Here is a 25296-nt window from a genome sequence, read left to right as displayed (position 1 = left end):
GAATATGATACAGCATAATATTGACTCTTCTCATAAATCAAGGGATACCTGAGGGAGAAATAAGTCTTCCAAGGGTTCAAACATTAATGGGAATTTGATTCAAAAGATAGAAACAGAAATGAGTATCTCATTACCCAAGTTTGAGAACTCTGAAAATGATAATACCCTAAGGATAAAATGAAAACACATGAACTTAGCCTCTATAATGGAAATTTCTAAAAAGTTGTCTTGGTGATTCTCCACCAACATGAATCAGTCTAAACTTCAGACTCTAAAGCAATACTAAAAAAGTCCAGAATGATGAGGAGCAATGCAAAGACTTGCAAAAGGTGAATCCTCCATTATACTAGTTCCTTTCTAGAAAACGGCAGTAAAAATGTATCCATTACAGGCTTATACTTCAAAGTGGAATTAAAATGCCAAACATGAGATAATTAAGTAGAATAAGGCTTGAGGAGTGAGAAAAAAGAGTTCAAGTGTTCCCTCCCACCAAGCATCTTCCACCTTTCTTTTTTTCTACCTCTCTGGGTTTCTCATGGGCCAGGAGGCTGATGATAAATGAAAGAGGGACAGAGGAGAGGTGGATGGGAAGAAGAGTTCACACCCTCCCACTCCCAGTACTCCTTTCTGGAATCACCATGTTAGAATGAATCTAGGGGAACACATTCAGCAGGCTACATACTGGGAAGTCAAATCAACAGCCAATCTCTGAATAGTAATCATGAACAGTGCAGATGTGTTTAACACCTTCTCTTTCCTTTAACACCTTTTCAAAACCACCACACAAACTCTTCATTTTTATAGAATTGCATGTGAACTTTTCAAACCTCTTCTCCCACATCAATAGATAGTATCTTTAAGAATATACGCTCTATCTTCAGACTTCCCTGGTGGCGCAGTGGTTAAGAATCCGCCTGCCAATGCAGGGGACATGAATTCGATCCCCGGTCCAGGAAGACCCCACATGCCACGGAGCAACTAAGCCCATGAGCCACAACTACTGAGCCTGCGCTCTACAGCCCGCAAGCCACCAACTACTGAAGCCCGCGCACCTAGAGCCCATGCTCCGCAACAAGAGAAGCCACTGCAATGAGAAGCCCGCGCACCGCAACGATGAGTAGCCTCCACTCGCCGCAACTAGAGAAAGCCTGTGCACAGCAACAAAGACCCAACACAGCCAAAAATAAATTAATTAAAAAAAAAAAAGAATATACACTCTTATCTTTAAGAATCCACGCACAGAACTGTGAAGAGATACCGATACATTTACAAAGTCTAGAATAATTTTGATTACAAAATTTTGATTACAAATAATTTTGATACCCTCATTTAAAATAGAAACAAAATATAATCATAAAGCTCTTGAATGCATAATTAAAAAAATATTTAGCGATAACCACTCATAAAAACAAATCTGAAATGAGAATATGGAAACAATGGTTCTCTGATAAGGACTGTAATGGAAAGCAATTAGAAATTGATTGCAAGGAATAAAAGAAACACACTAATTACAGCAAAAAATCGGTGTCTTTTCAAATTTGTTTGCATAAAGGTATTCTTCCATGTTGGAAGTTCTGATTCAGACCAAGGATATAAAATCTAACTTTAGAATCACCTGAAGAATTTACCAAGAAAAAATTTTCCCTAATATTAAATCTATAACTCTTAGTCATGATGGCATCAGGAGGAAGGATTAAAATCAAGTACCTGTTCCCTGTTTCTTTTTCAGGAGAGATGCACAGGCAGCATTAGTAGCCATGTCCAGGGCCAGCTTCTTCTCATTGTTTCTTAAGTCTGTTCTAGCACCTTCCCCAACACAAGAAAGTAAATTAGGTGTTTTGAAGACTCTATAGTAGCAGCCAATCCTTTTTTTTTTTTTTTTAGTTTCTTAGTATTTTTTTGTTTCTTTTTTCTCTTTTTCTTTTCTTTCTTCCAGTTATATTGAGATATAATTGACACACAACACTGTATAAGTTTAAGGGGTACAGCATAATGATTTGACTTACGAACATCACGAAATGATTATCACAGTAAGTTTAGTGAACATCCATCATCCCATATAGATACAAAATTAAAAGAATATAAAAATTTTTTTTCCTTGTAATGAGAACTCTTAGGATTTACTCTCTTAACAACTTTCTTATATAGCAAACAGTAGTATTAATTATATAGCAGCCAATCCTCTTTCCATCAAAACTAATCACTTTTGGCAGAACTAACTAGAGAACCATTCTGGCCCCAAAGTAGGCTCTTTCCAAACAGTAAAACTTTCTCAAAACAGTAATAGCATATTTGGCAGCTTTAATCAGGGAGCTTATTGCTGCACCTGTAATAATTATACACAATTAAAATATAGCCTTCCTTTCGAGTCCCTATAGAATTGCATGTGAACTTTTCAGTGAGGAGTTTACTGTCCCTGTAGACAGTAAATCAGTTAGACTCAACGTGCCTTGGCATGAGTTTTTGGAGATTAAATTCAATACACCCTTTGCCTCTTCTTTTCAAGAAGGTCTTTAGAAAAGACCATGTAAGTTGAGCTTGAGGAGATTAATATTTATCTTAAGTATACTCTCATGCTTATTAGCAGAATTAGTAACACTAAAATCTAGAGGCAATCCATTGTTCCCACAGCCCATCTTCTACTCCCTTTTTTCCTTGTCTTTATTATGTGATAAATTACATCAGAATTCATAAATCTTTCTCATTGTCAAAGATTCAAAAATACAGATGTATGCTGAACAAAAGCTTATGTCTCATTTCAGCCTTCAACTAACCCCTTCCTTCCCCATCTTCTACCTTCCCCAGAGGTGACCATTCCCAACAAGTGGGCATCAGTTCCCTTCTCCCTTATGTGCAAGAATGCATTCACAGACATATGTGGACATATACACAAAATCATACATAGTATTAGTCTGTAATTTGATTTTTTTTTTTGCCAATGATATTTTCCTTTTTTTTTAGTTGATGTACAATATTTATAAGTTTCAGGTATATAACATATGGGTTCATAATTTTTAAAGGTTATATTTCATTTATAATTGTCACAAAATATTGGCTATATTCCCTGTGTTGTACCATGTATCCTTGTAGCTTATTTATTTTATACACAGTAGTTTGTACCTCTTAATCCCCTAACCCTATCTTATCCCTTTCCCTCCCTCTCCTCCCTGGTAACCACTAGTTTTGATTTTTTTAACTTAATAATATATCATCGTATTCATTCCTTAGTAGTACACATACTTATAACCCCATCTATTTAAATATTTATAATTATTCCATTTTGTGGGTATTCCAAAATTTATTTAACCACTCCTCTATTGAGGGGCGTTTAGGCTGTTCCTAATTTTCATTATCACAAACAATGCTGCCGTGAACCTCCTTGAACAACATCTTTGTTTATATGCATTTCTGAAGGACGGTTTCCTAGAAGTGATGCTGAAATGTAAGGATATGTATGTTTTCATTCTGCTAGCTACTGTTAGACTGCCTGCCAAGAAGGCTTACTAATTTACACTTTCTGCCCCAGTGTTTGAGAGTGCCACTTTCTCTACAACCACATCCTCTCCAGTAAACAAAATATAAATGTCCTAAAACTCAAAGGCACAAAAATACTGTCAAGAAAAAAATAGTATGTTTAATTAGGAATACGGTGACCATGTGTGAAAATCTCTCATGAACAGATTTAGATATCCACAGCTGGGGTTACAGGGAAAAACTCATTCTCTCGCTGTACTACAGGTCAAAATTCCTGCGGGTTCATAGTTCTGTGACTAATCATACCTTACTTTACACTTGAGAACTCACATACATGATTTCTGTCAGGACGGGAAATGTTCAGAGACAGGATGCTAGAGGAGAAACTCAACCATTTCCTGTGTCCCTCTCAACCAGCGCTGCCCAGCAGAAAATTATGTGAGCCATAGATGTAATTAAAATTTTTCTAGTGGCTACGTTTTCAAAATGTGAAATTCATTTTAATAATATATTTCATTTAACCCAGTATATCCAAAGTGTTATCACTTTATCATGTAACCAACATAAAAATTATTGTGATATTTTACTCTTTTTGTTTCTACTAAGTCTTCAAAATCTGGTATTCATTTTACACTTACAGCACAACTCAATTCAGACTAGCCTCATTTCAAGGGCTAAGTAGCACGTGTGCTTAGTGGCTGCCAGAGCAGACAGTGCAGATGTTGGCGTACCTTTGGGGGGGGCACTACAGTGGTCCTCAAGGTGTCTGATCTTTTGCACCTGGAGTTTACATCATCAACATCCTTTAAATCAAAGACATTTCCTCTCATATAACCCACAACATTGCTCCAAGGATCCCTAATGATACTGCATCCATGTGACATGTAGGTTGGGGATTCCAGCATCCTATATTACAGCCTTCTGGACCAGGGTGCAGTACGGGGTGATATCCCTGGCCTTCTATAAGGGTTAACTAATATTTGTGGGACAAATAGATGAGTGGATGGTGAGTCCATAATTTCACTGTTGCTTCTGACTTGTGTAAAAACAGGGAATCAACGTATCTTCTCATTTTCTGTACATCTAGCATCTGCTCAGCTCAAAGCAGGACGTCGCAGCCACAGCATTCTTTCTTATCTATCAAGCTTTCCTGTGAGAACAAGGGCCTCAGCAACTTTACCCATACAGCTTTCTTAGAGAGATCTCCTCTGTACGTGTGCGTGCCCATGTGTACGCATGCACACATACACACACACACACCCCTTCCTTCTGAGGCCCTTTAATCCTGCAGAAATGTACAATAAATTCTTACTAAGGGTAATATATGTGATTTTAAAGCTTACCAAGCTTTTGAGTTAAAGTTAAAAACTTACACAAATCACCTCAATTTTATCTTATCCTAACAACTCTGTGATGCGGACAGAGTAGAGATCAAAAGTCCAGTTTTAAAGTAAGAAGCCTATTATTTTCCCTAATATTTCAAGTGGTATAAGTGGATGTAGCCTATTTTTCAGGGTAAGCAAAGACCAGATAAACTAAGCACACTTTACCTTTTGCCAGAAGCAACTGGACAATATCTGCATAACCCTTCCAGGCAGCAGCATGCAAAGCTGTGTCTCCCAACTTGTTCTATGGTGATATAACAAGAGAAAGCAGCATTTGAAAAAGACAGTGTGGATTGAAAACGCGCATGACTTTAGGTTTACTCTAACCTAAGTAAATCTAAAATGAGAACGAAGTTATAAAATCATATAAAATTCCAAAGAGGGAAAGGAGACTCAAGAGATGAGAGGTGAGTCATTTGGGGAAAGGGAATGGGATGGAAGAGGAGAAACTGACTCGGCAGAGCACAGGTGGAAGTGCAGATGCCTGCCTGCAGAGGGAGACGCCAGGAGGAAACAAGCAGATTTGTCTCCACAGAAACCAGCATGAATTAGGAACTGGAGATGCCTGGAGACACGGGAGCAGGCATGAGGCATGGGAGTGAAACCAAGAGTACTGGGTGAAAGTGTTTCTCAGGAGTAATTAGAACCCCAGAACCCCAGATCACCTTCCTTTCTCCCTGCTGCCAGATGACCCAGTACAGATGGTAGAATTACCCTGTTGAGAAATTAACCAGATAGCTTCCAAGCTCATGGAACTTGCAGGCACAAGAGAAGGTGGCAACTAGGCTAGGAACTAAAAGCAGGGGGCTAGCTGAAAAACCTACAAACTGAGCAGTAAGACCCCTCTCCCAGCTGCCTTTACCTACCCCAGTGCCCCAGTGTGTACAGTCTAGCATCTACGCCCAGGGAGGAGGCTGGAGAATACTTCTCTGGGAGAGCTGAACAGTCCCAATGCGGGGGAGGAAGGGAATATTTTAACTGGCATCTGGGTATAAGCCAGCAGAACATTCAGGACCTCACCACTTCACCCTATGGAGAAAACTACCAGTCAATAAGCCCCACAAGCACACAGAGCTTTCAGTCATACTCAAACATGAATGGACAGACAAAGGCACTATATATTTGAGGACAGCCTCCAATATCTGAAGAAAGATCAAAACAAAGCTAATGGATCTCAGAGGAAAAAGACACAGTGTAGTGAATAGCAGAAAATGTTTTAAAATATGTATATAATTAATATATCAGAGATATAATATGACGTTATGTTAGGAAATGAGAAAAAGATGCTATGTAAAAGTAAAAATAAGAGTAAAAGGAGGAGCTTGTGGTAGAAAGAATTCTAAGACAGCCCTCAAGCTCCCTGCCCCCTGGGATACACCTCCCTGTATAATTTCCTCCCCTTGAGTGTGGGTGAGACCAGTGAATATAACAGGATATCACACCCATATTTTCTAATCAGTTTATGTTAAGTTCATCAAAAGATATTACCCTGGGTGGACCTGACCTAGTCAGGTGGGCCCTTATAAGGAAAGGCATAGCACCAGCAACACAATCTCCTGCTGGCCTTGAGAAAGAAAGCAAATAGCCATGTTGTGAACTGTCCATCAGGAGCGGTGGTCTCTAAAAGTTGAGGGCCTCAGTACCATAGGTGCAAGAAACACAATTCTCCCAGCAACATGAATGAATTTGGAATAGGACTCGAGCTCCAGATGAGAACCCCACTCCAGCCAATACCTTGATTCCAACCTGTGAGACCCTGAGCAGAAAACCCAGCTATGCCACCCAGAATTCTCACCTATAGAAAACATAAGGTAAATGGGTATACTTTTAAGCTGCTAAATCTGTGGCAATTTGTTACACAGCAACACAGATCTAATTCAGTGCTCTGGGGAATTAAGAAGGTGACCAAAATAAAACATTAAGATGAGAAAACCTCTGAGGAAAACTAAGAAAATTAGAGGCTCAATCTGAGAGGTCCAACATAGCTACTAATGGGCATTCCAGAACCAAAGAACAAAGGAAACAGTCAGATAAAAATATATAAGAAATAATACAAGATATTTTTCCAGGCTGAAAGAGTTCACTACCATTTTCAGGAAAAGACCCATTCTAAAAGCACATCATTGTGAAAGTCTGGAATACCACGGAAAGAGTAAAATTCTAATCATGAGAAAAAGCAGGGAATTTCCTGGCCGCCCAGTGGTTAGGACTCTGCACTTTCACTGCTGAGGGCCCAGGGGCCCGTGTTCAATCCCTGGTCAGGGAACTAAGATCCTACAAGCCTTGCGGCATGGCCAAATAAAAAAGGGAAAAAGCAGTTAACACACAAAGAATGGGACTCAAAAAGGCATCAAACCTCTCAAAAGCAACCCTGGAAACTAGAATACCATGGAGCCACGCCTGCAAAATTCTGAGGGAAGTCATTTTCAACCCAGAATTCTATCAGCCAAATAATCAAGCCCAAGTTCCCCTTTCTCAGGAATTTACTTGAAGGTATTCTTCAACAAATGGAAGACAGAGGATCCAGAAAAGTGAGGACACACACAGGAGAGAGGGGAAGCGTTTCCCAGGAAGACAGCAAAGGGCAGTAGAGACCAAGTTGCTCTGATTAGAGAATGAAGATGGAAGTCTTCAGTATGATTCCAGGAAGAAAAAAAAGAAAGCAATTATCTTATACAATTTAGAAAAGTATATCAAGAGAGTATAAAACAGTGTAGAGGTCTTTGTGAAATACAAAAAAAAAAAAAAGCTAAATAAAAGTCAATAAATACAGAAACAAAAAAGTTACACAAGCAGTGAATGATATTTAAATAACCGTAATACCATAAGCATTATATAGTAATATAACCAAAAACTATGCTATGTATGATGATACATTAGGAGGACCAAAGGAGGAAAGATTGGGCGCTGGGTGCTGGAAGATGACAGCTGGGCGGTTGACAAGCGTAAACCTTCACCTACCAGATAGGATGCCAAAATACTTTATGAAGATGATGAATTATGAGACAGCTCCACAAGCATATTCCTTAGTAACATGAAGGTAAGAGGAAAGCACTAAAAGCTGAAAGTGATATACGAGGTGGAGTATGGCAGGAATTTGGGGCTTTATGCAATGTGGACTTTAATGTAATAATAATTTTTTAACTATGTGCTTGTTGTACTTTGATTAAAAGTTTTATTAAAGATAATAAATGGGAAAAGGTGAGTTCCAAGACACCAAGACAGGATTTTACACACACACACATAAGCTGTACCAGGAGAGCAAGGTAGGTGGGTTAAATGACTTCTGCATAAGCAATCTCACCTGTTGGTTCAGTTCAATGTTTGGTTGAGTAAATAGCATTTCCACTATATCTGAAATTCAAATAGAAAAGATCTTTTTAAAGAATGAGACTAAAAGTCTGACAAGACTCGGCATAATAATTTTAAAAGAGGATTCTTTTTACAAGAATCATCAAGAAAATCGTTATAACAAAGTTTTCAACATTATGTAAATAGAAGACCTAAGACTATAAAAGGTAGAATTACTTAGGGAAAATTTTTTTCAAATATTTTGGCTTTTGTATTTTCACATGACATCTATGATAGGAATATTTTTACATTTGCTGGGGCACTTAATATTCATACCACTAATTTGTGTTTAAATTTTCCTTTGGCCATGCTATTTAATTTGTTGGATTCTTTGTTTCTCATTACTGCTGGGATCATTTTCTGTGCGTTGTAGAGAGAGGGAGAAAGAGAGTGGGTGTGGTAGATTCTCGGCCAGGCTGAAATACATCTAGAAATTCCATTTGTCATTATTATTGATTATAACAGAGGAAGTTATCAACTGAATCACTAACTCAAGCAAATGCTGTCTCTTTCCTAAATCTTAAACTTAGAATGTAAATCATAAAAGCTTCCTGGGAAAAACTAAGTCAGAGGAATCAATTCTGGTCCTTTCTTCTGTGAGATTAGACAGTGGGGTTTGTTTTTATATTACTGTTGTTTTCCTGTAACTTTTGCAAGTCTGAGAGAAGAAAGGAAGCTTCCACTCTTTCAAGTGAAAAGGTCCGTGTAGTGAGGCTGACCAATCACATTCTACCTACTGTTTTACAGAGCTTCCAGGGACTGGGCTTTTGGCTGATGTTCTGAAAAATTTAAAAAGAATAACCAATTTCTTTTTTTCATTTCTGTAACTCTGGCTCCCCTAGACGAAGCACATTTTCAGTAGCACAGACATTTATGGTAACAAACAAAATGTAATACCTTTGTGACCCCCGTGACAAGCCCAGTACAGGGCGGTGCTTCCAGCTTTGTCCAAGCCATTAACACCTACTCGGTTGTCCAAACACTCTCTCAACCAACTCAAGTTGCCTGAAAACATTTTACATTTATAAAAACACATGAAAAAGGTTTTTAGCTTTTTTGTTTTGCTTTTAAATCAATTTCATCCTGCATAAATTCGCATTTGCAAAGGATTAATCAGCAAGTCTGAAATTAAAACCTGCCCCATAACGCATTCTCTATGGTACATTTTGACTTCTAGTTTATTTTATTTTATTTTTTTGACTTCTAGTTTATTAATGGAAAGCATTAACATCAATTTTTAATGGTAGGTTAATGGGAAGAGTTGCCTAAATGGGTCCATTTAAGGTATTTTTACTCTGTAAAAAAAACTTTTTTTTTCCTTTGTGAAATCCTGGAACTTTGGGAAAAAATGTCAAACCTAAGAACAAGCAGACACTACTCATATTCATATTTTACACACATTTTCAGTTCCTACAAGAAAAGAAAAACTAAGTAACCTACTCAAAGCTGCTGCTCTTATATGTTAAACTATTCATTTAAAATCCTCTGGCTAATGCCCTAAATATCTAGTTTACAAATAATTTTTTAAATGTCAATTTAGTAGTTCTGCTTATGCACAATCCTAAATGAATAATTTCCTTTTGTACATTCAGATTTCAGAAATATCTACAATTAAATGAAAGAGAGCTTACTGTGGCCTTACAAAAAATTCCCCATGATCTACGGCAGGGTTTCTCAACAGCGGCCCTATTGACATCTGGCGCTGGAGGATTCTTTGTTATGGGGGCTGTACTGTGCACTGCACGATGTTTAGCAACATCCCCAGCCTCTACGCAAAAGGTGCCAGCATCCCCCCAGTTATGACAGTCAAAATGCCTCCAGATACTGCCAAATGTCCCAGGGTTTGCAGAGAGGAATTACCCTCTGTAGAGAACCACTGATCTACGGGACAAAGCCCCAAGTACAAGCCCCATCCCTGATGCTCCCTTCCTCCCCAACTCCATCCTCACCATTCATACCTGCAATATACCAACACTCTCCCAGATGCTGGACCCCTGAGAAGCCCCCACCCTCTGCCCTCCTGTTACTCATTCTGGCCTCTATAGCCTATTTAACTGAAACACACTTCAACTGCTATACTTATCACACCATCTTGTAATGATCTGCTACACACATCTCTCCCCTGCCAGACTTTGAGCTCTGCGAATCACAGAGCACGACTTTTCACTTGCAACTAAGCACAGGGTAGGTAAGACTCAAAAGTTATTTGTTGACTGACATTTTGAAAATTAAAATCACACATTTCTGTAGAGTGAAAGAAGGCCAGAACAGAGATTGCCTCTGGGGGAGGCAAGGATTTAACTGGGAAGGGAACTTTCTGGGATGATAGGAATGTTCTGGATCTTGATCTGGGTGTTGGTTACACAGGTATATGCATTTGTTAAAAGTCATCAAACTACATAATTAATGTGTCTGTGTTTTACTGTACCGTTTATCTCAATCAAAAAGAATCAGACCTACCTCTTTTTGCAGCTTCATGCAATGGATTGTCAATGGATTCTGCCTGCTCAGCCACTAGATCGAAAAAAAAGGTGCAAATCAATGTTGAGAGGGCCACCCAAAGGATTCCCTGAAGCCAATTCAGTGTCCCAGCTTCAGAAGTGCCAGGACCTTCCACCATACAGCTTCCCTTACTTAATGAGAGTTTTAAAACATGGCAGAAAATCAAAAGTGATGTTTTGTGCTTTGAAAGAAGCTGAATTATGTGTCAAAAGAAACCAAGCTAAGACAATAACACAGCAATTAACTGGGAGTATAAACAGAAACAAACATAGCAATTAACTAGAAGTACAAATAGAAACAAACAGATCCAAGGTCTGCCTACCAGTTTGCTCAAATATTTCACCAACAAATTTAGTCAGGAAACTGCAAAAGAAAGCATTTGAGGTTCGTTTTTACATTCTATAAAAACACCCTGCTTTGAAGATGGCTGAAAATAATTGTTTCCCTTGTGTGTGTGGATATGAAGAGTGAGGTAAAGGAGAAATATTTTGCTTTCTATATTCACAACGGCCAATCAGCATACCTACCTGCCCCTAAGGAAGGTGTATTCCCTGCTGTCCTAGAATCAGTAGGAGTGACCACATGAAGACTGTTGTTCAAATGAGACTTCAGACCCACCCCTCCCACCATAAAGGGCTGTAACTAGATACCCCCTTGGCTACCAGGGATCTAACAACTGAGAAACATGTTGTACCCTCAGTCTATGACCAGCTGGAGAAGTTGTTTATTTGGGATTTCAAAGGTTAGAGGAGTGTAGAAATGCTTAAAGTCTTTTAAAATCCAGAATGATATGGCCCTTAGACCAGCTAAGTGGGGCCCATGTGTTGAGCCCCAGGTCTCACTCATTTCCCTCCCACCCCTTCCTCTCCTCTCCTCCACCTCCTCCCCTCCCGTCCCCTAGGAGCTTTGAATTGCCTTCCTTGAAATTTCTAAGTCCCCTTCCAGTGTTCGGAACTGGTGCCTGATGTCAGCCCCATTGGTCTAAGGATGTATCTAATGCTAAAGTCCAAAGGAACCTTGGAAGTGATTTAAATCAAACCCTCTCGTTATACAGATGGAGAAACGGTCCCAGGGGCAGCAGTTAAGTGCCCTAACTAAGGTCCCTTGTTGTTAGAAGTGGAAGAAGGATTAAAACCCAGGACCCTTGTTTATCAATCCTGTGCGCTTTTTACTTTACTCTGCTGATTTCTACGAAAGTCTGCTTTGTCCCCCTTCCAACTAGAAGTGGCTTCAAGGCAGGGCCTACGTCTCACTGTTCAAGCTCCTCAGACTGCCCTAATATTCATTTAATGAACATCACTGCCCCAAACATTAATTAACATAACAAGGCAAGGTTACTTCATCACAAAAGAAAGGGCTAGTCTAAAAAAAACAAAAAAGAAAGAAAAGAAAAAGAAAAATGTTCTAAGCGTTGAATAAAGTAAAACCATAAGCATTTCCCTGGAAACCTTAGGTTCTTTCAAGAATGTTACAATGCATTTTCTTAAGCCAAGGAGTCAAGTTCAAGTACATCCAGCATCCATGGCCACTCTATTAAGAGGAGGCTCAGAGTAGAAAATGCCCTAGGCTGGCAATGACTCCATTGATTTCTCAGCCACAGCCGGAAACAGAAAGGCCTCAGGAACCAGATAACTGAAAATACACAAAGTACAGCCCAAGTAAAGCCACCGCAGCCATACTTACCATAGTTGCTCGGGATTAGTCCTGTCCTGCCTTTGGAGGTGCCTTTCCACCAATTGGTATCACTCTGGTGAAAGAAGAGTTAAATTAAGTGGCACCGAATCCAGTTTACATTCAGTCATTTTTAAAACCATGTGGCTCATATTGGCCTCATTTTGGCCTTTTCAAAGGGTAGAGCAGTTGACATTTTTTGTTTTATTTAAGATAAAATACAACATACTTCCAATTCAAATGCAGAGTTACTGCTTTACCAAATGTCCATCAGCCCTGGTCACATTGATCAAGCTTCCTCACTCCTTAGTTATGGATGTCCATTCCCCTTATCATTAAATTACAAATATACACACATCTGCCTGCAACAAATCAAAGACACTTCATCATAGAGATTCCACATTCAAACAAATCAAACAGAGATAATATGAAAGAGAAGGGAAAAAATTATGTTTAGTTTAGACTATCTGTAGGATTTTTTGGTCCACAGTCTAATTTCTCTTAGTCTCAAGATATGCATATATTTGGTTTTCTAAAGATCTCTTTATTTCACCTTTGCTTTTTTGGTAACTTTTTATCATAGAAAAATTCAAACCTATACCAAAGTAGAAGGAACCATATAAGGAACCTACACATACCCATTTCCTAACTGCATGAACTATTTACTCATGGCCAATACTGTTTCATGCATATCCTCACCTACAACCTCCCTCCCCTTCAGATTATCCTGAAATAAATTCTAGACATCATATTCTTTTATCTGTAAATATTTTAATATGAATCTCTGAAAGGACTTTTCCATAATAATAACACCATTATCATGTGTTATTTTGTTTGCTAGCTTAAAATTTTTTCAACAATAATTCCTTAATACCATCAAATATCTACAATACTCAAAATTTCCAGTATGTCTTATAATAAAGTCCATACAGTATGATTGATTGATTTGCCTCTTAAGTCTCTTTTAGTCTATAGTTTCCCCCTTCATTTTTTTTTTTCACTCCTTCACAATAGACTTTTCAAAGAAACTAGTTTGTTCCGAAGAGTTTGGAAGAGTCTGGATTTTCCTTGTTGCATCCCTTGTTATAAAAAAATGTGTTCCTCTGTTCCCTGTATTGCCTATAAATCGGTCATTAGTTCTAGAGGCTTAATTAGACTCAGATTCAATTTTTTAGCAAGACTATTTCATGTGTAGCATTGATTCTTCCATCAGGAGACACACAATGTCTCTCTTTTTGTAACATTAGTAACCACTGATGAGCATTATTTGGATCCATTATTTCATAAGGGTTGCAAATGGTGACATTCTAATTCTATCATTCCTTCTTCATTTAAATAACTAGAACATTACTTTAAAGACGAACTTTCCGGGGCTTCCCTGGTGGCTCAGTGGTTAAGAATCCGCCTGCCAATGCAGGGGACACGGGTTCGAGCCCTGGTCCCGGAAGATCCCACATGCCGCGGAGCAGCTGGGCCCGTGAGCCACAATTACTGAGCCTGTGTGTCTGGAGCCTGTGCTCCGCAACAAGAGAGGCCGCGATAGTGAGAGGCCCGCACACTGCGATGAAGAGTGGCCCCCACTTGCCACAACTGGAGAAAGCCCTCACACAGAAACGAAGACCCAACACAGCCATAAATAAATAAATAAATAAATAAGTAAGTAAGTAAATAAATAAATAAATAAATAAATAAATAAATAAATAAAAATTTAAAGACGAACTTTCCCTCATCAACTCTCAGGCTACCCAGAGATAAAGTTCATGGAGAAAGGCAGAATAAATACTGATTCTTTTCCTTTAGAGTTGTCAGAATAAATACTGATTCTTTTCCTTAACAGTCATCAGAATAAAAAGTTGGTTCCCTAGCATTCTCTCAGGTTGACCAATGATGTTTGTTTTTGTTTTTAAGTATCATTAGGAGCTCATGAATTTAAACAGAGCAGATTTGTTTCAATCCTTGGGATTGTTGCCCTAACTGCTCAAATTGTCCTATCTTTGACCAGTGGCAGCCTCTTCAATTTAGTTCTGTGTCTTTCCAGTGTGACCCTAGTAGTCTTTGGGAGCTTTCTTGCTTTCTAATAACGAGATGTCCTGGGATTATCTTGTACCTTTCCTGCCCCCAACCTGGTACCAGACATTTCTCAAAGGAACTTTGTTCCTTTTAATGGGAAATAACATATTATTATTAGGTTGGTCTTTTTCTCTTTTTTTTGGCCTTTTCAAAGGACAGAGCAAGAAATCTTTTTGTTTATTTTATTTTAGATAAAATACAACATACTTCCAATTCAAATGCAAAGCTACTTAACTTCATTGATCTTACATCTACCTGTACATCCTTTCTTGCAGGCTGAAACTGCCAGTTTTCTACATCATTGACTTAATGACTCATTTGCTCTAAACTGCAACACACATGCAGCAATCTCAGAATAATAATACCAACACTTCTCCAACATCATGATTAAAAACTGTTTATAATTTGGGGGTAGAAGTTCTTTTTGTTCTTCATATTATTCTACTAGAGATATTCAGTCGAAATGCTGAGTTTTAAAGTCATTTGGAATAGTTCCTCTCTGTGTGTCATGCCAAATACCTGGGGTACAACTAAGTTCATTTGATTCATTCTGCTTTTAATTTTTAGGGATTGCTTTTTATCATTTAATTTAATTTTATAACTATGTAAAAGTTTACATGATTCCAAAGACAGATCTCCAAAACAAGGTGTAATTTTTTAAAAGTCTATATTCCATCTATGTTTTCCTCTACCCTTTTTCCCTTCCTTTCAGAGAAGAAACTACTTTTTAAAAATTTTTGACTCCTCCTTTGACTTTTCATTTTAAATTGAGGAAAATAAGTATATGTATATCCTCTCACCCTTTCTTACTTACATAAGTAAAGGCACACTATCCACATTTTTTTCACTTAAATTACTCCATAATATCATATAGAGATATTCCTCACTCCTTTTTATAGCTGCATAATACTCTGTTTGTAGATATAGCAAAGTTTATTCAACTATTTTCCTACTGATGGACTAAGCGCTACTTCCAATCTTACGTTATTACAAATTATGCTCAGTGAGTAAACTTGGGTATACGTATTTCTATACAGATATACATGTAAATAATGTACAATATTACAGCTATACAAAATAGTCGTATACATCTTTAGTTCATGTGTGGTATGACAAAATATTGGCTGGGCTTACCATGTCAGTAATGTAGATAATATCACCTTCTTCAAAGTACAATTCATCTGGCTAAAAAAAAAAAAATTAAGTTTTACTCCATGTAATTTTTTCATGAATTAGAATACAATGATGATGATAATTATACAAATTCCAGATTCTAAAATCCTTATAGACAGCGTAGTTTTTATATACTTAAATCTGCACATAAACCATATAACAAAACATTACTGACAAGGTAACACATGCATAGAAATGTGAATTTTCCCATGATAAACTTCAAAGAATTAATATAAGAAATAAGAATTCCCCCCCCCACACACACACCTTATTTTCTTCCACAATGAAAGCAAGGCATTTTTATACCAAAATAGAATATTAATAAAACTTTTTCATTGTAAAAATTTCAAAAGGTGATATATATTTTTTCATAAAAGGATAAATGTCTAGAACTAAAACCATGAAAAATAGCTAGAAGCTTGGCTCTCTCCTAAACGATTAGCCTTCAATCCTTAAACACTTTCATATCAACATCACTCTCTACTTATTTTGAGAAAACCATTATCTTAACTCTTCATGTTCAGAGAAGATGAATATCTTATATATGAGAACAGTTAATACATAATTCAATCATTAATAAGGCTAAAGAGCTGAAAGATATGAAGCAGTAACTCATTCTAGACCATAAGCAAGCTCTAAGGGGTTAATTAATTACACAGGCAATACGTGCTCTTATACCAGCCAAATGTCCTACAAACTCCCTGAGTAAAGCCAGGCACTTTAATTAAACATCTTTTTCCTATCAGTAGATAACACTTATCCGCATGACTGTATGAGTAAATAAAATGCCTAGGGAGTTCCCTGGTGGTCCACTGGTTAGGACTCAGCACTTACAGTGCTGTGGCCCAGGTTCAATCCCTGGTCAGGGAACTAAGATCCTGCAAGCCGCGCAGTGTGGCCAAAATATATATATATGTATATTTATGTCTACTGATGAGCAAGTTTCAGATATTGGGAAATGTTTACATTGTCATGCTGAGTGAAGAATGTAGGGCACAAAATTTTACATAGGATAAGATCATGAGCACATATTAGTTTCATAATGCTGGTTGGAAAAAAAAAATTTTTTAAAGGCTTTGATATTTGATTTCAGTTACTGCTCCACACTAATAAAAATTATGCTAGTGAAACAAATTATTTCATTCTTTCATTTTCCTTTTGTTTATCTCCTCCTCTCTCAGCTGCAGACTAGGGCAGTAAATGTGACTCTGCAACAGTCATTTACTTAGTTTCAAAGATGATCTCTATTATTTTTATAACTATTTCCCCGTGAATATAAATGAAGACTATATCAGCTATATCACGCTTTAAGCAACCACAATGCATAAATATTTAGATGCAATATGCATTCAAATATAAAAATTAGCAAATGATGATTAATGAAACTAAAAAATGTGAGTTCCTCTAAAAAAAGCACTTTCTGAAGCATTTCTTAATTTACACTTCGGTCTGCAGAGACTAGATTTACACATAGCATATCTATGCAAAATTAGTTGAGCCTATGTAGATCAATGACACACATTTTAATATTATTGGAAACAGGCATTTGGAAGAAAAAAAGTAAAGCCTTCTAAGACTTTTCTCAATTTTTCTCTAAAATGTCCTGATGATCTATGATCATTACTACTACCAACATGTGATGGATATAGAAAGTGATTAGGGAAACAAATTGTTTACTTTAGCACTTCCCTGCTGTTAACTGGCTCACTTCTCAGAGGCCGGAAAGGTGACTCACTGCCACCATGGCATCCCAGCTGGTGGGATGGAGTAACCATCCTTACAACAGAAAGGTTGGCCTTAGCTGGCAATTTGAACAGCATCTGACTATCTCTCCTTTAGATGACAGTAAGGAGTGGGTGAGGAGAATGAAGCAGGATGTAAGAAAGTAAAGAAAACAGAATATATGTGAAATCTTAGCATTTTTTTGGAGTGACTGAGCTTCTTGGAGTTTTGAATGTCTTGAAGAGAAGCTAACCTTGCCCATTTACGTCTAACAATGAATCCTCCTCAATCGGTGCTTACGTTGAAGTGAAGGAGTCATCTCTAAAATCACAAAAGTCAAGTTTGCCTGAATTTCCACACTTAATGAGATGATTCACCCTTGAAACAAAAGGCACATTTTGAGGAAGTACCAAACACATAACTTAAAAGACAAAGAACACACACAAGTCTCTGTAATTAGTCTTCCTCATAAAAAGGAATAAAGCCTGGAAGAATGGGAAGTCAGTGTTTAATGGGTACAGAGTTTTCTTTGGGGACAGTGAAAATATTTTGGAACTAGACAGAGGTAATAGCTGCACAACATTGTGATTGTACTAAATGCCGCTTCATTGTTCACTTTAAATACAAAAAATGGTTAATGCTGTGTTATGTGAATTTTACCTCAATTTTTAAAATCATATGGTATTTGTAAATAATTCTTTTCTTTTGTGGTTTGGTAAAATGCATGATTTGGAATATGTCACCAAGTACAGTCATTTCAAAACTTCTTGTGCTGTTTCGGATTTTAAATTAACGGTTGCTGTTCAATAGCGGTGCCTGCCTCAGCTACCTATTAGATCAGACTTGTTTTTCAACTAAGGCAGCAACAAGAGGCAGTCGATTTCAGTCAGGTAAAAAAAAGGTCTCGCTAATTTTTCATCCTGAGAAAAGAGAGTGGGAGGTTTATTTTCTTTTTAATCAATAGCTCCCAGACACACAATGCTACCCCCGCTAAAATATCTTCTTCCAAAGAAGCTAGGGGTGGTTTTTCCTAAGTCCTTTACCAAATTCTTCACACTGCTGGTGGCAGTATAAACAACAAGGTAATTTCATGATTTTAAAACTTAGATAGATTTGTACCTCCAATATTCACACTTTCCATTAAGAAACCACTTGCAGGACACAATGTAAATGTTCAGTGAGGATCGACTTTTAAATTCCTGGCATCGTATTCATGGACTATGATGGGAAAAGAGTGACACAATCAAGTAAGCACTTGTCTATTTCTAGTCTGTTCTTTGGTTTTTAACCACATTCTTCTTCTCCTCTCTCCTTGAAGAACCACAAGGTATCAGAACAAGTAAATTGTTGGCCACTGGGACGTTATAGGGATGAGTACGCACTTGGTAATGTATATCCTGTTCCATATATTCTTGGTAACATATAATTCTCAAGGCATTAATTTTGGTTGGTTTATGCAAATATACATTTTATGAAAAATTTTGGAAAGACCGTGACGTCCTTTTGAAATTTTCCACATTTGTCAACCTGGAGCCCTGAGAATTAATAAAAAGAAAAAAAAAAAATCAAATTCTCCACAGATGTTTTCATTTAGCACTTTATAGTATTATCATGTGCCAGGCACTGGTCTGGACACTTACAATCTCACAGCAACACTGTGAGGTGGGTGCTATTCTTATCATCACATTATAGATGAGAAACTTGTCCAAGGCCATACAGCAGGTACATGGTAGACCCTAAACTTGAACCATGACATTCAGATTCTGGAGTCCCTGCCCTTCATCACCACCTCTGCTTTCTCTCATACAGAAGGGTCATGCATAGCCATTACTGGCTGCCATGGTGTCATGACCAGGATAAAAGGCAATGGCTGTGGAAAATATCTGTTGTTTCTCTCTTCCCCACCGAACATAATGCAATACAACAAAATCAACAGCAGTGCCTTATACTTGCAAAGCATACTTAACATCATTTGAGCCTTACAACAGCCCATTAAGGCAGGGCTGGGTCATGGGTATAATCTCCATCTCACAGCCAGGCTCAGAGAGGTTGAAGAACTTGCCACAGATCACACAGTTAGTGAGTGGTAGGGCTGGGCTCCTACTTCAGCTTTTGGAATCCCATCCTAGGGCTCCTTCCCCTACATACAGTGCTATAAACCTAGAGGAGTCCAGCAAATGTTACATGATAGAGGAGGAGCCTGCTGGTTTCCTTGCAGAAATCAATATACCTCCAGCACACAGGAAATGCTGTTCCCTCTCCATCAGTGCAACTTTACACTGGTCTATCCAGTCTTAACAGGCCTCTATATGACACTTTATTGGATTGGGGGTTGGGTAAGAAATAAGAACCAAACAGGGCTGGGTGGTGTCAGGACTACCTTGCCTTCATGCACGACAGAGGACAGAAATGCACTGACAGGAAGAACCAGGAGTGACAAGCTTCCCAGTGGATCACCAAGACGAGTTGGGTATTGCTGTCCCTATCTCCTGAGAGTAGTATAGTAGCTAAAAACTGGACCCAGGTATTTCTGGGGTGCTGTACATGTCAGCGATGGTCTCACAGAGTCCAGCTCAGCCCTTCCAACTTCTTTGTCTCAAGGACTTTTAGGTGAGCTTAGGATATACTGGGGTACACCCATCCCACTAGAGAAGATGGCCACTGGGCTCAGGGGAGAAAGACCAAACTGAGCTTGTCCAAAAGAAATTCTCATTCAGAAAAGAATGTTAAGATGAACCTAGTTCTAGGATGATATTCAAAATACTGAGCAACTGGTACAGCGTGGGCACTTAAGCAGTCAGGAAGACGCCTGGGACCTGATCAGCCAGACACCTCCCCTTTAACACCTCTGGACTGAGGGGAGATGGAGAGGAGCAGAGTGTGGGAGCAGCAGGGCATGGGGTGGCCATTACTGACCATCCAGCACACACAGGATGAATTAGCGGCACTGCTCTACGGCCTAGGATCCTTGGGACCATGGATATTAAAAACAGCATTTTAAATGTGGAATATTCAAAAAACCTAATGAATTAAATGTCTATTTTCTCCTGTGCATCCAATACTAACCAAGACTTTTAAAAAGCAGTAGAGGGACCTCCCTGGTGGTGCAGTGGTTAAGAATCTGCCTGCCAATGCAGGGGACATGGGTTTGATCTCTGGTCCAGGAAGATCCCACATGCCACGGAGCAACTAAGCCCGTGAGCCACAACTACTGAGCCTGCGCTCTAGAGCCCGCGAGCCACAACTACTGAGCCCATGTGCCACAACTACTGAAGCCCGCGTGCCTAGAGCCCGTGCTCCCCAACAAGAGAAGCCATCGTGATGAGAAGCCCGCGCACCGCAACGAAGGGTGGCCCCTGCTCGCCGCAACTAGAGAAAGCCCTCGCGCAGCAACGAAGACCCAATGCAGCCAAAAATAAATAAATAACAGTAGAGAGACTCCATCCTGGAATAGAACTGAAGGTGAATTAAAGTAATCAATACATCAACCAATCAAAAGTATGTGTTAAGAGTCTGTGAATATAGCAACCACTACTCCTTCTAATAGTAACAATGACTCCTTAATAGTAACAGCAGCTTTACACAATCTCACTTAATTCTCACTAAAACCCTATGAGATTATTATTATTTTCACTTTACAGATGAGTACACTGAGGCACAGAGGTTAGGTAATTTCTGAATTTACCAGGTCACACAGCTGCTAAAAGAGGCAGAGCGGGTCCTAAAAGCTACTGTAAGCTCTAAAGCCCTGTGTTCTGCACCCTAGACACCGTGCTGGTGAGCAGGACTGCAATGCCAAGTGCAGAAGTTCAGAGGCGGGAGAGACATCCCACTCCTCCCTGGGGTGATCAGAAAGTCTTTATGGAAGAGGAAGTGTGTAATCAAAGCTTAGAGAGGTGCAGAGCCATGAGTCTAGAAAGAGTTCAGAGATGAGTTATACTGTGCACTGAATCCAGACTGGAATGGTCCACAAAGGGGAAGGAGCAGAGGACGGCAGGACTAGAAAGGGAGCTGGACCACAGAGGACTCTGTCCTTAGTCAAATGAAGGGTTGAAGCAGCTGATGACCATTTAGGACAGAGGAAGTATCTAAATGAAATCACGTTTGGTTTTTATGTCAATTTGAAAGTGAAAAACTGAATACTTACAGTTCTGGGTTCAAACGTATACAGAGCTCTGAACACTTTAACTTGCCCTGAAAGAAAGGAAAGAAAAAACACATGATCAATTCTTTCATTTCTAAATTTGCTGTAAACAGTATTCTCCTTTCTATTCTTCAGAATTCCTTAACTAAAAGCCTCTGTGAGAAATTTATTTTGGAATTAAGTGTTTTTTTCTGCATAGGTGGTATTTTTAAAATATTTGTTAAATGAAAGTATGAATAAACACATACCTTCCCCCTCTCAAACAACAGGAGCTACCTAATTATTTGCACTTAGCTTCTGTCCTATATAGAACCTCTCCAACCCTAAGATCTAAGTTTAAAAACAGAAAGGTGAGAGTTTAACATAAAGAGATATTTAATGGGACAATCAATTGATAAAATCAATTGATTCAATCAATATTGAATCAATATTCAATAGTTGAATATTCTTAAATTAATGGCTTAGGATTTTATATTTTCCAAGAGAAAAGAAAATATCAGGGAGAAAAATTGTACCTGTTGGAGAAATCTGTGATTCCATTAAGTCCCACAACAGAGTTCAATAACTATCCAAAAATGAGTCATGTTCATGAGAGCTGTCCATTCTGCCAAACCACCTCTCTCTTTATATGTCCCTTTGCTGCATTTCCATAACACCTGGTATCAGAATAACTGATTTGCTGGCCTGTCTCATTTGAGGGCAGGAACCCTGACTGGTTCAATCTCCTGGCACCTACCTGACATATAGTACGAACTTAATAAATGCTTGCTAAATAAATATATGAGTATAAGAACAAATTCAAACAGTGTCGGAAAAAGCCTACACATATCAAAATAGAAGAACTACCTACTTAAGATGTGATAACAGTTCAGTTTCAGTACTGGAAGAACCTTTAGAGATGACCACCTAGTCCAAGGGCATTATTCAGAACAGTGGTCCCCAGGGTGGGACACAGGAAGACTACTTCAGAAATTATGTACATTTTTATCTTATTCATTTTCATTCCTATTTTAACATGTTTTAAAATATAACAGCATGATTGGGACTTCCCTGGTAGTCCAGTGGTTAAGAATCCACCTTCTAATGCAGGGGATGCAGGTTCTATCTCTGGTCGGGGAACTAAGATCCCACATGTCACCGGGCAACTATGCCCGCATGCCACAACTACTGAGCCCACGAGCTCTGGGGCCCGTGTGCCACAACTAGAGAGAAGCCCACGCACCGCAACGAAGAGCCCAAGTGCCGCAATGAAAAAAATCTTAGTTGCGTGCCGCAACTAAGACCTGATGCAACCATAAATAAATAAATAAATATTTAATAAATAAGTAAATAAAATATAACAGCATGATAGAATACATATACCACTTATAAATACATTTACTGGGAGTAGTCAAAACCTTTTGCTGACAGAATGTTAAGCATTATGAGGGTAGGTGTTTTGTTTTATGAATGATATATCCAAGTACCTAGCACAGTGCCTGACACATAGGAAGCACTTAATAATTATTTATTGAATGAATGAAGAATGGATGAATAAAGGAATGGAAACATGTACTCAAAAAAAAGTCTGAAAACCAGTAGTTTAGAACAGCACTGTCCAATACAACTTTATGCAATGATGGAAAAGCTCTACATCTGTGCTACTCACATATAGCTACTGAGCACTTGAAATATGGCTACTGAGGAACTGATTTTTACACATTATTTAATTTGAATAAGGTTAAATTGCCACAAGTGGCTGGTGGCTAGCATACTGAATGACACAAATTTAGAACATCAGAAAATGAGAAATGACATGATGTCCATTAAGAGGGGACTATGTAAATCAACTCTGATTCAACCATATGATAAAGTCATTTAAAAAGAATGCTGCAGACAGACCCACAGGCACTGATGTAGCAAAAAGCCTGCAAAATATTCAGTGGAAAAAAAAAAAAAAACACACATTATAGAACAGTATGCCAAGTACCATCTATTTATGTTGACAGCACACAAACATCTTGAGTGAAAACACCAATTATGGGAATCTTCACATTCTACTTTACACGCATTGTTTAAATTTATTACACTGAGCGTGTATTACTTTTATTATCAATGAAAACAATAAAGATACTTTCACTGGGGGTATGGAGGGATGGGAATCATTCTTTCTTCTAAATGCCCTGATATAGAAGAGCCGCTCAAATCCCCTGTTACTTAGTGTGGCTGCAAGAAAACATTATTTTTGCGATCTGAATTCTAGTGCCATTTCTAAAAGCAAAAGTGAAAACTCTTTTTTGTTTGGAGTTTGTTTTTTACCCCACACCCTTAGGCCTAAGAAAGGAAACATTAAATGGAAGGAGGAGCTGCCAGGAGAAATATTTTCTGCTGACCTGTCTCTCTGAGAGGAGAGATTAACTATCTTGATTACTTCAAACTTTCCAAAGAGAAGTTACACAAGGAAGCATCCACTCATGACCAAACTCAATAATGACAGAATTTTCTTGCTCCTTTGAGGGAAGGGCGGGGATGAGACAGGCTATGTATGATTTTGGAAACAAGATCCAATGTCAACTTAACGAGCTTAGATAAAATTCAGTATAAATTTTAAAACCTGGAAAAAGAAAACTTGGAGTGTGACTAAGCCGCTGATTTTTGTAACTGTATCTTTTGTGATTGTCTTACTTAAAATGTTCACAACTTAAGAGGAAGTTGGAGATTTATTTGCATCTTGATTTATACTAAACAGAGAACATCAGGCAACCCTCTAGGCCATTATACGAGGGAACACTCTCTCTATGTAATGCTGTAGAAAACACTTTCACATACACGATCCTTTTTATCAATTAATGTTGGGACATTAGCCCCTTGTGGGTCCCTTTTAACTCATATATTATAAAAGTTCTAGGCCTTAATTTATTCCATTCTCAAAGCTGAGTCAAGTAGAAATGAAAGAATACAAAGAAGCAGGCAGAGGTTATCAAAGAATAGCATAAAGAAGAAAAACAGATGACTTTCATGATTAGTTTGCCAACCCTGGATATAGCCTCTCAAGAGAATAGTAATTAATAATACTTAATACACTGATCATTTTTACAACATATTTAATTCAACTGTGTGCAATATTCTATAGCACAGGTTTACACAGAGTACTAAAGGGAAAAAAATCAAGGTACTCTGTGTTTCTATAGTATTGTCCTTGCAGACATCCAAAAAACAAACAAACAAAAAAACCATCCTAATAAATCACCAAGAGCAGGTGCTGATCAATTCCAAACATACTTAATGAAGGCAGATTCACAACGTAAAATAGTTGTGTTCTTGTATATGCAGAGAGGCTAAATTAGATGCCTTCTTCAGATACCCTCCGTCTTGATCATTTTCTCACAGAAGTCTGGTTACATACAACGAAGGGAGAAAGTGGAACTGAGAAGATGGCATGAATTACCTGAAGTCACCCTGGAATTCACCCTGAATTAAGACTGGAAACAGGCCCAATCTTTTGCCTGATGCTTTATGCGACTCTCATAAACATGAACTAGCATGTGAATGGTGTTAAGGATTTCAGTAGGGCTGGCCTCCTAACATAAGCAAGATAAGCAAATTCCTACCACACCAACAGCAGCTGGCTCCTCTCCTTGCCAGGCACACCCTTCTCTTTTCTTTGCAACCCCACCTAGACCCTGTAGTGAAAGGCTGAGTCCACTAGTCATCAGCCAAACACTATCTTCCTCTGGAGTTAGGCTGACTGCTTCCCGTACTACCACCTCCCCACCTCCCCTCACCCCCGACTTCAATAAACTAATCCTTGTCCATAGCAGTTGA

At 38.4% G+C, this 25296-nt stretch overlaps 1 protein-coding gene and 1 non-coding gene across 3 annotated transcripts in view; one reads left to right on the top strand and one right to left on the bottom strand.

Moving 5' to 3' along the window:
* The window catches only part of OSTF1 (osteoclast stimulating factor 1), a 48225-nt gene that overhangs the window by 4809 nt on the left and 18120 nt on the right, over positions 1-25296 (bottom strand). For both annotated transcript variants that reach the window (XM_036854542.1, XM_036854540.1), the window contains exons 2-9: positions 21496-21542; positions 15588-15638; positions 12396-12459; positions 10671-10724; positions 9108-9215; positions 8164-8213; positions 5025-5103; positions 1708-1806 (exon numbers count right to left, since the gene is read on the bottom strand). In XM_036854542.1, the coding sequence (XP_036710437.1) occupies positions 1708-1806; positions 5025-5103; positions 8164-8213; positions 9108-9215; positions 10671-10724; positions 12396-12459; positions 15588-15638; positions 21496-21542 (552 nt within the window). The remainder of the gene's footprint in view (positions 1-1707; positions 1807-5024; positions 5104-8163; positions 8214-9107; positions 9216-10670; positions 10725-12395; positions 12460-15587; positions 15639-21495; positions 21543-25296) is intronic.
* Positions 16425-16496, top strand: TRNAV-UAC. The gene has a single exon. It is a non-coding gene; the product is annotated as a tRNA-Val (tRNA).

The sequence above is a fragment of the Balaenoptera musculus genome, chromosome 6, assembly GCF_009873245.2.
Source record: "Balaenoptera musculus isolate JJ_BM4_2016_0621 chromosome 6, mBalMus1.pri.v3, whole genome shotgun sequence".
NCBI classification, from domain to species: Eukaryota; Metazoa; Chordata; class Mammalia; order Artiodactyla; family Balaenopteridae; genus Balaenoptera; species Balaenoptera musculus.
This window is presented reverse-complemented; position numbering and strand designations above follow the sequence as displayed.